This window comes from Theropithecus gelada, chromosome 10 (assembly GCF_003255815.1).
Source record: "Theropithecus gelada isolate Dixy chromosome 10, Tgel_1.0, whole genome shotgun sequence".
In the NCBI taxonomy this organism is placed as follows: domain Eukaryota; kingdom Metazoa; phylum Chordata; class Mammalia; order Primates; family Cercopithecidae; genus Theropithecus; species Theropithecus gelada.
In genome coordinates this window covers 74,648,690-74,660,867 of record NC_037678.1, presented here as the reverse complement: position 1 = coordinate 74,660,867, position 12,178 = coordinate 74,648,690, and the positions used below count along the sequence as shown (strand labels likewise).

At 44.9% G+C, this 12,178-nt stretch overlaps 1 protein-coding gene across 2 annotated transcripts in view; it reads left to right on the top strand.

Annotated features, from left to right (window-relative positions):
* The window catches only part of C10H20orf194 (chromosome 10 C20orf194 homolog), a 167,710-nt gene that overhangs the window by 76,501 nt on the left and 79,031 nt on the right, over nt 1–12,178 (top strand). Inside the window, exons 12-16 of one of the 2 annotated variants that reach the window (XM_025398588.1) lie at nt 59–95; nt 4,873–4,957; nt 6,182–6,258; nt 8,466–8,510; nt 8,898–8,943. In XM_025398588.1, the coding sequence (XP_025254373.1) occupies nt 59–95; nt 4,873–4,957; nt 6,182–6,258; nt 8,466–8,510; nt 8,898–8,943 (290 nt within the window). Of the gene's footprint in view, nt 1–58; nt 96–4,869; nt 4,958–6,181; nt 6,259–8,465; nt 8,511–8,897; nt 8,944–12,178 lie in introns of both variants that reach the window. The other variant, XM_025398587.1, reaches the window with a different exon arrangement.

Below are 12,178 nucleotides of genomic sequence, written 5' to 3'. Positions count from 1 at the left end.
TGTTAAGTGTTTGCATATCCTGTGCTCTTGTCACATTCTTAGTGGGCCTCTTTCACAGGTGGTGACAGCAAGCTGCCCAAGAAAACTGAACAAATGTAAGTCTTCATATTTTATTTTTTCTTTCTCAAAGTCGAGTTACTCAGTTGTGACTATTCTGTGTACTTCATTTTGAGATCAACAGTGATTAAGACATCTGCTTTTGCTGGGTGTGGTGGCATGCACTGTAATCCCAACATTTTGGGAAGCTGAGGTGGGAGGATCACCTGAGACCGGGAATTCGAGACAAGCCTGGGCAACGTAAGCAGACTCTGTCTCTGCAGAAAATAAAAAATTAGCCAGGCATGGTGGTGCACACCTGTGGTCCCAGCTACTCGGGAGGCTAAGTTGGGAGGATCACTTAAGCCTGGGAGGTCGAGATTTCAGTGAGCTATGATTGATTGCACCACTGCACTCTTGGCAACAGAGGGATACTGTGTAAAAAAAAAAAAAGACATCTGGTTTATGGCGTGAACATTACTGTGTTGTTTCCCAAGTTTCTCTCAGCTTCGTATTCAGGCCAGAGAACCCTGCCAGCTTTGCCATCTGCTCTTCTCTCTAGACCTCAGAGACTTTCTACCTGCACACCCATGCATTTATATTATGTAACTCCCCTTGATATGTTTTCTACATAATGCATTTTTAAGTTAAGGGCTTTTCTAAGAATAAACCATCCTGAAATCCATTGGGAGAATCTTGTGAAACCCCAACTGGTCTGAAGAGTGTTTTTCTCTGGATTTGACACTTAAGCCTGTGGAACATAGTGAGAGGGTGTGAACACTGGCTGTGCAACCTGAGAAAGGGCCTACCTAGTGTTGACTTCTCTTCTTTCACATACAGCAGGAAACCAGACAGAAAATAAACTCATTAGTGCTGAAACTATTAAATTCAAAAAAGCAATATGGATATAATGGAATTTTATTATTACCTAATTAAATACTGCAGCTTAACTTGGTAGGGTCTAGATCAGCAGCACTTCCCTATGGCCAGCAGTGAAAGGCTACAAAAGATCATCTAAGGATCTCTTTAAAATATAGGTTCTCCAGGACCAATCCCAAGATTACAATCAGAATTACTAGGGCAGGGCCCACAAAGTTGTACTGGGAGAAATATAATAGAAGAAATATAATCATACTACAGAAAATATGAAATTAGAGAAAAATTAAGATCAGCTATAATTCCTCCTGTCTGGCACTACCCATTAGTATCTTATTTTATATATTTCTGGGACTGAGCGCAGTGGCTCATCTGAAATCCCAGGACTGTAGGGGGCCGAGGTGGGCAGATGGCTTGAGCCCAGGAATTCGAGACTAGCCTGGGAAATCTTATGGAACTCTGTCTCTACAAAAATTAGCTGGACATAGTGGCACACGCCTGTATTCCCAGCTACTTGGGAGACTGAGGTGGGAGGATCATCTGAGCCTGGGGAGGTCAAGGTTGCAGTGAGGTGAGATCACGCCACTACACTGCAGCCTGGGTGACAGAGTGAGTCCCTGTCTCAAAAATGTGTGTGTGTGGCCAGGCGCAGTGGCTCACACCTGTAATCCCAGCACTTTGGGAGCCCTAGGCGGGTGGATCACATGAGGTCAGGAGTTCGAGACCAGCCTGGCCAACATGGCAAAACCCCATCTCTACTAAAAATACAAAAATTAGCCAGGTGTAGTGGCATATGCCTGTAATCCCAGCTACTCAGGAGGCTGAGGCAGGAGAATTGCTTGAACCCGGGATACAGAAGTTGCAGTGAGCCAAGATAGTGCCACTGCACTCTAGCCTGGGCGAGAGAGCAAGACTCTGTCTCAAAAAAAAGAAAATGTGTACGTGTACGTGTATATATGTGTATGTATATGTATGTATCTTTCTGGGCTTTTAAAAAAATTATTAAGCTGTAGTCATATGTGTATATAGTTCTTTTGTGGGTTTCCTTTCCTTAGCAACAAGTTAACCATTTCCTCAAGTGTTGGTGGGTGTTGTAGTCTTACCTTGTGCCTGCTTGTACTGCTGTGCCAGCGCTGCTTAGCCACTGTTCTGGATACTTATGCTAGACCCTTAAACATTTTGCCTAAACCAAATCCATTGATGCCCCATGTCAGGGACTGGTATTGAGTGATAACCGGGTGCACATTGGAAGATTTGCCAAATCACAGATCCAATGGAACACGTGGATTCAAGTGAAAGTGACAACAGAGGCCAGGTGCAGTGGCTTATGCCTGTAATCCCAGCACTTTGGGAGGCCAAGGCGGGTGGATCACGAGGTCAGGATTTCGAAACCAGCCTGGCCAAGGTGGTCAAACCCCACCTCTACTAAAAATACAAAAATTAGCCAGGCACCGTGGCAGGAGCCTATAATCCCAGCTACTCGGGAGGCTGAGGCAGGAAAATCGCTTGAACCCGGGAGGCGGAGGTTGCAGTGAGCTGAGATCGCACCACTGTACTGTAGCCTGGGTGACAGAGCAAGACTCCATCTCAAAAAAGAAACAAAAAAGTGACAACAGGCCGGACGCGGTGGCTCAAGCCTGTAATCCCAGCACTTTGGGAGGCCGAGACGGGTGGATCACGAGGTCAGGAGATCGAGACTATCCTGGGGGAACACAGTGAAACCCCGTCTCTGTTTAAAAAAATACAAAAAACTAGCTGGGCGAGGTGGCAGGCGCCTGTAGTCCCAGCTACTCAGGAGGCTGAGGCAGGAGAATGGCGTGAACCCAGGAGGCGGAGCTTGCAGTGAGCTGAGATCCGGCCACTGCACCCCAGCCTGGGTAGAGCGAGACTCCCTCTCAAAAAAAAAAAAAAAAAAAAAAGTGACAACAGAGCCATGCAGGCTTTTTAATTTTATGGGTCAGCAGTCATGTAGCTTGTGTATTGAGCTCCTGTGTAAGGATCAGTATAGGAGAAGACCAAGCAAGGGAAAGGCCTGACCAACGTTGGTACTGAGTGATGTTTGAATCAGCTGAGGAGAGGAATATCTTTACATGTCTTTGGGTTTGGCATTTTTAAAACTGCACCCTAGGGTCAAAGTGTAGAGGATTCTGGTCTCACCTGGAAGGCACCAAGCTCATTCACATCTGTCTGCTAGGCCCCTTCCAGGGTATACCCTCTGCCCTGCCCTGGCCTGGCCAGAAGTCTTCAGGATATATTGGTACTCGAAGCTGTCATTTTGTTTCATGAGCTCTCCCTGTTCTTTTTTCTTCAACTCAACCCTAACCTCTTACCTACATTGTGGAGGTGTGGTGCAGGAGCCAAGAAGGAAATTGAAGGAGATGGCAATGTGATGTGGCACAGTGGAAAAGCACCAGGCTGAGAGCAGATCTAAGTTTGGGTCAGCCTTGAATTTTCTGTGACTTAATAGACAACTTATTCTACTTCCAGAGGCCCTTACTGCTTATTCTATAAGATGAGAGGATTATACCAATCATTTCTGTATTTTTTCCCACTTTTGAACTCCTATCACCTTCCTTTACCTGTTAAAATATTCTTATGGGCTTAAAAATACACATATTTTTAGGTGAGACCTTGTCAGTTCCTTGCCAGGTACCTCTCCTGGCCTTTCAGGGCCCCTTGGATGAGCACTTAAAAATAGACATATTTTTAGGTGAGACCTAGTTATTTCCTTGCCAGGTGCCTCTCTTGGCCTTTCAGGGCCCCTCGGATGAGCCCCTTCTCTTCATAAGTGTCCTAAGAAGAGCCTGCACCTCCTTCCTCCAAGGCAGTGATTCTCAACCAAGGAAAATTCTATTGTACCTCCCTCCCCCATCTTTCCCCACTCCCAGGAACATTTGTCAGGGTCTGGAGAAATTTTTGATTATCACAACTGGAATGCTACCAAACATCTAGTGGGTAGGGATGCTGGTTAGCAGCCAGGGGTGCTGCTGAACATCCTACAATGCACAGGACAAACCCCACAACAAGGAATTATCCAGTCGTAAATGCCAAGGTGGAAAAACCACCTTAGGTGGTTCCCTAAATGAACCAGACTGGTTTTTCTAGAGACCTTCGTGGCAGTCCAGTCTGGCAGAGAAAAACCCAGGCCCTCCTCAGTCTGGTCATCTCTCTTCCACCCTGAGGTCTCCTACCCAGAGGTTCCAGTAATAGACCAGCATTCAGCAGGTCTAGTGAAAAGACGATATGAAACTACAGTGTGGTTGGTCCCTGGAAAAGCAGCAAGTGGGTATGATAACACTGAAGGGATTCCTGGTCTGTAGGTAGCTGCTCCTGCACATAGAGGAGTCAAGGAGTCTACGCAGTTTTATTCTGTTTGATTACAAACAGGGAGGGGCAGTCTAGCAGAATTCAGAGGAGCCAACTTTCCTTAAGGTGATAACGAAAGCAAAGTATAAGTCAAACCAGGCATATGATTTTTTTTTTTTTTTTTTTTTTAAGCAGGGTCCCACTCTGTCACCCAGGCTGGAATGCAGTGACACAATCTTGGCTCACTATAACCTCTTCTGCCTCCCAGGTTCAAGTGATCCTCCAGCCTTAGACTCCCAAATAGCTGAGACTACAGGCACATACCACCACGCCTGGATAATTTTATTTTTATTTATTTTTATTTTTTGTTGAGATGGAGTTTTGCCGTATTGCCCAGGGTGGTCTCAAATTCCTGGGCTCAAGCGATCTGCCCATCTCAGCCTCCCAAAGTGCTGGGATTACAAGCCTGAACGACTACTCCCGGCCCAGGCATGTGACTTTTAAAAGGTTTAGAAATCAGTGGGTTATATTTTTGCCTTTTTCCATTCTGTTTAAAAATCAGTTTCTTAGGAGTTGTCATTTGTGTGCATGCATCTTTTGACAAAAACCTCATGATGCTGTAATGTTAACCATTATTTTTTGTTTTTGAAGTAGGCTGTTGTCCCAGATATATGCTGCTGTTATTGAGGCTGTTGTGGCTGGCATTGCATGTTATGCTAAAACTTCCAGTCTAACAAAGGTAATTTAAATACCATGTTTCTCTTCCAGTAGTTATTATTTTAATGTAAAACATTCTATCCATGTGTTTCTTCTTTGGACACCTTGTAGTACTCACTTTTGTGCGTGCTTGGGCCTCTTTGACACCAGGCAGAGCGAAGCCTTGAGAGCACTGAGCTTCTGCTGCCTGTGACTGTGCTGCTGTTGTCTTGTAGATGACAACTAATCGGTGCTTCTTTGTAGACATCTGGTTGTGTTAAGGAAAAATCATTCTGTAGCACATTGTTTTGTTGAATAGCTTAAACAAAAGGCTTTTAAAAACTAAAACTAAAACAAAAACAAAAAAAACTATAGATTATTCTACTGTGAATTCTAATAAAGTTCGGTAAGTTTGATTTCCTATAACTCAGTGTTTAATAAAAACAGCTAAAGATTAGAAAATCTGACTTGCTTTTCCTAGACAAGCACATGTGTTCCCGTTCTCTGACCATTATCTTCCTTGCTGTTTTGCGGTTAACCTGCCCTGAGTTGGATTCCTATATCTGACCCAGTAAGGAGATGAGAAGAGTCAGCTTGATGCCTCCCAAATGCCAATAGGACCTTTTCTGAAGGAAGCCATTTGACATTGGAAAGGTTGTGTATGATGTAGATATCAGAGAGACTGTAGCTGTAGTCACCAGCTCCTTGCCATCTCCCCTCCTCACTGAACTTGTATCCCTAGTACTGACTCCGGATTTCTCCGCCCTTTAACCACTACATGCAGAAGGTTTATCCAAAGCAGTGGGGTGTCCTTCAATATCAGTTCTCACATCTTTGTTTTTTAACTGATCTTTTGTAACTCTTGCTATTTGGATATTCTTAGCATCTGGCTAAAACTCTGAGGGCAGAGGTTCCTTCCTCTTCCTGCCGGGGAAGAGGGGAGGAGAAAGCACTTTTACAGACCTCTCATTCCGCTGCTGTCATCACAGCTGGTCACTTCTCTGGATCCAGCACGTCAGGTTCCAGTGCACACCTGCCTGAATGCAGTTTTGTCCTGTGAACCTAGCCTGGAGAAAGCAGGCCCTTGTTTCCCTTAACATGATGCTTTCACTTTATTCATGCCTTCCAAGTAGTCACATAGATGGGAAGGGCACACTGGGGCATAGTGTGATCCTGGACAAGTGTTAGGAGGGCCCTTCCATCAGTGATATGTGTACTTTCTCCTGCTGTGAAAGCTAATTGTCCCTGTCTTGTTGTTATTTTACAGGCCAAGGAGGTAGCAGAGCAGACTCTGGGATCTGGGTTAGATTCCTTTGAGTTGATTCCGTTTAAGGCAGCCCTGCGGTAAGCAATGGCTGATATTTTTTATAAGGAATTTTTTTTCTTTGTTTTTGAAAGCTTCTTTTTTCCCTTATAACTCAGATTTCATCTCTGCTTTGAGAAATGTTTCAGTAAAATAATGGGATATATGGAGGAGAGTCATTCATGATTCAGCCTTTACTTAGAAGCCAAAGAGCCAAAGATGCAGGAACTATTTGAGAAAGTCACACACATGTTCTGAGGTTAGAATGCAAGGCAGATTAACACCAGCAGCACAAGAGACTTGACAAGCCTGGGTTCCAAGGCTAGAAAGGCAAAGCTGGGGACCTGAGTGGTGAGGTTTTTAGGGGCAGGGGGCCCTGGGCACAGGAAGATAGTCACTGCTTAGAAGAAACTTGCACTGGGCCTCATCTGTCTCTTGAATGACAGAAATCCTGAGCCCACCATGTCTTGGGGTCTGCATGGTCTGAGAATCTGGTGATTTTTCCATCACATCTCCCAGCATGTCACGGTGTATCTCTTTGTAGTCTTTATCCATAGCTAAATCTTCATGAACCCAGTCCACTTAACCCACTGTTTTATGTGAGGACCATTGTGTGTACTTTTATACAAAGGATACAAAAGGCACCAATACTGGGAAATTTATTTAAGAATACTTCTAGGATATGTCCTGTGATGCCTCAGGTCTATGTCCCACATTTTCTTACATCTACAGTCCTGGGTAATAAGTTGGAGTATTTGAAAGATTCGTCAATTAATTGTTCTAACAAGAAGAATTCTATTTCTGCAGCCCCACGAGTGGAAGAAAGCCAGAACTCTGTGGTGCAGGGCTTTAGACTTGCTTCAGGTCTTCTCTCCCCTGGGTCTTCTGGATCTTGCTGTCCTGGCCATGAAAGGGGAACGATAAAGGAAGTCTGTTCCCTTAAGACCTTGTGCTGGCCTTTACTATCTGTTTCTGGCCAACCTGAATTTGAGAACGCTCCTTCAGTCTGCATCTGTGTGACCTTGGGCAAGATAGGGAACTGTCTGTTTCTGCTTCTTCAACTACCCACCTTGTAAAGCAATTGGGCACATAGACGTTAGCTGCTGTCACAGTGGGGTATTCTCTCTTACCATCAATATGGCTAGCATAGTCATTCTACTCCTTCTTTACTTGGGCCCTTGCCTAGGCCACTCAGCTTCCCCAGAGCAGGCCCCCTCTAAGTCCCAAGACCTCCTAGGCCTAGGTGTCTGCCCTAGTTGGAGAAAGGCACAAAGAGAAAACACCAGTCAATGGGAGAAGAGTCTCCCAGGCCAGTCTTCTACCTGGAGCCCCACCCCTTTCTCACCACAAAGATTACTTCACTGAGGGCGGGGCGCGATGGCTCACGCCTGTAATCCCAGCACTTTGGGAGGCCAAGACAGGTGATCACTTGAGGTCAGGAGTTCGAGACCATCCTGACCAACATGGCAAAACCCCGCCTTCACTAAAAATGCAAAAATTAGCCAGGCGTGGTTTTACACACCTGTAGTCCTAGCTACTGGGGAGGCTGAGGCAGGAGAATTGCTTGAACCCAGGAGGTAGAGGTTGCAGTGAGTTGAGATCACACCACTGCACTCCAGCCTGGGTGACAGAACGAGACTGTCTCAAAATATATATATATATATATATTACTTCAGTGAGGACCCTCGAACTGCTTCAGATTAGCAGATCTCTTTCTCCCAAGAGGGGAAGGAATGGGAGCCATGAATGCCGACAGGAATTAGTGTGTAGCTATCTAGTATTTGTTAATGCAAGAAATTACACTTACACAAGTTAGAGTAAGCCAAAAGGGTTTTCTAGTTATTTCTCGGCTCTGAAGGCCTCACCCTGCCCCTGACTCCACAGCATTTGACTGTGAGTTGCAGAGACATGGCCTCTGCTTGTGCTTAGAGCAGGGATGGAGGGTCACTCTCAGTCTGCAGTGAGCAGCAGTCCTCTCATGTCATTTTCTCCTGTTGTTGTCCAAGAGTCAAGACAGTCCTTAGGACTTGCACAGAGGCAGGGCTGTGATTAGAGTTAGACACTGGCCCCATACCTGCCGGTGGTGTAGGACCCTGGGGAAAGTATCTAAAATAGGGTAAATCTGGGTAAAGCAAGGATGACACACACCTCACTGTGTGGCCTTGAGAATCCCAAGCAGGTACCCTGCACAGGTGTCTGGGGAGCAGGAGCAGACTGATTTTTCTTTTGTTTTGTTTCTGGTCCACAGCTCCAAGATGGCTTTTCATATACATGCTGTGAATAATCAGGGAAGGTGCGTATATGATTGTGGTATAACCTTATATGGAGCAAGTTTTAGGAAGATAAAGATGGGGAAGGCTGCTGACATGAGTGGTTTTCTCATGCTTCCACACCTAGCAGTGACATCACTCCAGGGTTGGGGTTGGGCTGACTGCTGAGCTGAGCCCCTGTACCCTGAGTTCTTCCCACTGCAGAGCTGAGGGGCAGAGGTGGGGATGGACATACTCACTTTAGTGGCCCACATACCAATTCTACAAACATGCAACCCAGTGTTTTGAAAGGCCCTAAGAGCAATCCGAGTCTATGACTTGTCATTACCAAGTTGAAAAAAGCGAACACTGTGAATTTAAGTACACTTAAAAACTCTTTAACATAGTCTTCCATCTCTTTCCTCTTCTAGAATTGTACCGCTGGACAGTGAAGATAGCTTATCCTTTGTGAAGACGGTAAGCAGAGTTGTCATGGGTCAGCTGGCTGGGAATGGCCTGTAGAGGGACATCTGTAAGTTAGGAGGTGGGAGTGGGTGGGGGTCTTGGGCAGCCCACCCCACCTGAAGAAACTGATCTGTTCTCAGTCCTATCCGAGCCATAGCAGTGGTGAGCCTGTGCTTACTGAGGGTACCCAGGTAGCTGTGCCAGGCCCACCCACATCTATTCTCCCTTGCCTAGGCTTCCCCAGGGTCCAGAGTCTTAATTGAGGTGTTGGGAGGCACCTCTTTCTGGGTTATGAAGCCTTCCTATAGGTAGCTGAGATTGCTCTGACTTCGTGTCGAAATGTGAGTCCAGGACAAGCCTGCCTTGACTAACAGACTTAAGTTTTTCAGTGGCATCTTTGAGTTCCAAGACTTGCATTGATGTCCTTAATGGGAACCTAGAGTTGAAACCGGTCTTGACAGCATAGTTGAGACCCCGTGTCTAAAAAAAATTTTTTTTTAATTAGCCAGGTGTGGTGGCATGCATCTGTAGCCTGAGCTCCTCAGGAGGCTAAGGCAGGAGGATCACTTGAGTCCAGGAGTTTGAGACTGCAGTGAGCTGTGATTGCACCACTGCACTCGAGCCTGGGTGACAGAGTGAGATTTAGTCTCAGAAAACAAACAAAAACCGGGAACCTGGGAAAATTAACTACAGCCCTGTACCACAAAAGGACATCTTGGTCAACAGTGGACTGCAGATACAACAGTGGTCCCATAATATCATAACACTGTATTTTTACTCACCATTTCTATGTGTATATATGCCTAAATACACAAATATTACCATTGTGTTATAATTGCCTACAGTATTCAGTATAGTAACATGCTGTACAGCTTTGTAGCCTAGGAGCAGTAGACTACACCAGCTAGCCTAGGTGTATAGTAGGCTATACCATCTAGGTTTAAGTATACTCTTTAATGTTCACACAGTGATGAAATCAGCTAATGAGACATTTCTCAGAATGTATCCCTGTCATTAAGTGATACATGACTATAATTATTTAAATGACCAGTAATCAACAGGGACCTGTGTCTGCCATGAAGTAGAGTAGTCAGAGCAATGTTTTCCAACCTGTGTGCTGGGGGGATGGTTTGGAGATGCACTGAGCTAATGGTCCCTGGGGTGGGATGGCATGGCCTGGGGGAGCCAGAGTTTCTAGGCCAGTTGCTCTCAGCCACAGGCTGAGTCCTCCGTTTACCCCAGAACATCCTGATGTGAAGAAGATTGGCAAATGGTGCATGAGAGGGTGGTACATATCCAGCCAAGATTCTGTTTGTGGTGTGTGTTATATCTTGAGTCTGTTCTGTGACCACTGCCTGAGCCTTAGTTCCAAAAAGCTTTGGTCCCAGGGAACTGGGTGGGCAGCTGTGGATAATTTGGTACAAGCACATCCCCATCACCATCACCTGTGGAAAAGTAACTCGGAAGTTCCTGTCAGTAGTGTTAACCCATCTACAGAGAATAGTACAACAAGGGTAATTTTTTTAAGGTTGCAATTTATGTTTTTATAATGTTCCTGGTCCCCATCTGTCAACATTTTGTGTGGATGTTCTTTTAGAACTATTTCAGACTTTTTCGTGATATTAGTAAAACATTGGGAAATACTTTCTGATATTTAGGTGATCATACTTTATCTCCTTGTTGACTTTAAAGTCTGACTTCTCTCCTGGGACTCTTGCACGGTGCTTTGGAAGATGCTTTGCATAGTAGCAGGTGATTAGGAATCCAGTAAAATCATAGTCTTGCATCAAGTATGCACAGCTAATGAGATAGGAAATAAGAAGCAGCAAGTCGATGCTTTCTGTCTACATTCTGTCTTCTTATCCAGAGATGAAGTTCTATCTCCTCCCCAAAGCCTTCCCTGTTGATTTCTCCCTACAAGTATTCCTATAATCCTTGCAGTTGCAGTTTGTACTACACAAATTAAGGAATAATTCTATCCTAATGTGTCATATGATATCATAATGTGTCATATGATGACCTTTGTGTACGAATGCCATTGTCTCTCCAGCTATACATTAAGATTTCCTGAAGACAGGCACGATACCATATTTTTTCTTTCCCTGTGCCACATGGTGGGAAGTACATAACTAGTGTCCAACAAACGCTACATGTTATCTTTTCAGTATCCTCTTTTCCCTTCCTCAATATCAGTGACCAAATATGAACATGAAGGATCAGGAACCCACAGGATCTGTCCACCTGATTGGTCTGGGAACCAAAGACGTAGGATTGCTATTGTCACTTAAGAGGGACCATGTAGCTCAGGAGGGTTCTGTGTCTTCAGATGCTGGAAATCCTTTGAGACAGCTTTAGATAAACCTTCCAGTTGTCAAATCTGAAAAGAAAGTTAACTCAAATATAGAAGCCTACTTGTCTCTTTTATATATCCTATTATCATCATAATATGGAAAATTAAGGGCTTTGGCTTTAACTGTGGTTTTTTTCCTTTCAACTTTGTGCCCTCTTTTAAGTTTTTATTTGAAAATTCAGCAATCCATTCAAGAGGCTCAGGTCTTTTGTCTGTGTCCTAAGGGGTGGGACAGGGGTCCTACACTAGAACGATAATATGTGAAAGTGGACTTAGTCTCAGGAGATCTGCACCAGCACCCACCGCTCACCGCTATTCAGGGTAGGATGGGACAGGTCCTTGTGCTACTTATCCCATGTCCCTCATCAGATCTTCCTGGTCATCCAAGACTCTAGCTCTAGCTGACATCATTTTCTCTTTCTTCTGCTGACTTCTTCCCAGAATTGTTCCATTTTCACTAGTTTTTACCTGATAAATTAGGGCTTTCTTACTGGACATTGGGAGCTCTCTGAGTTGTTCTAATTTGGTTTCCGGGCTAGTGAAGCCTCTGCTTTTATTTATCTTGGCCGTAAAAGTTTGAATAGCTTTCTTGCTTTTTTTTTTTGAGACAGGGTCTTGCTCTGTTGCCCAGGCTGGAGTGCAGTGGCATGATCATAGATTACTGCAGCCTCAACCTCCTGGGCTCAAACAGTCCTCCTGCTTTAGCCTCCTGAATAACTGAGACCACAGGCAGATGCCACCATTCCTGGCTATTTCTTTCTTTCTTTCTTTTTTGAGACAGAGTCTTGCTCTGTTTCCCAGGCTGGAGTTTAGTGACGCAATCTCAGCTCACTGCAACCTGCACCTCCCAGGTTCAAGCAATTCTCCTGCCTCAGCCTCCCAAGTAGCTGGGATTAT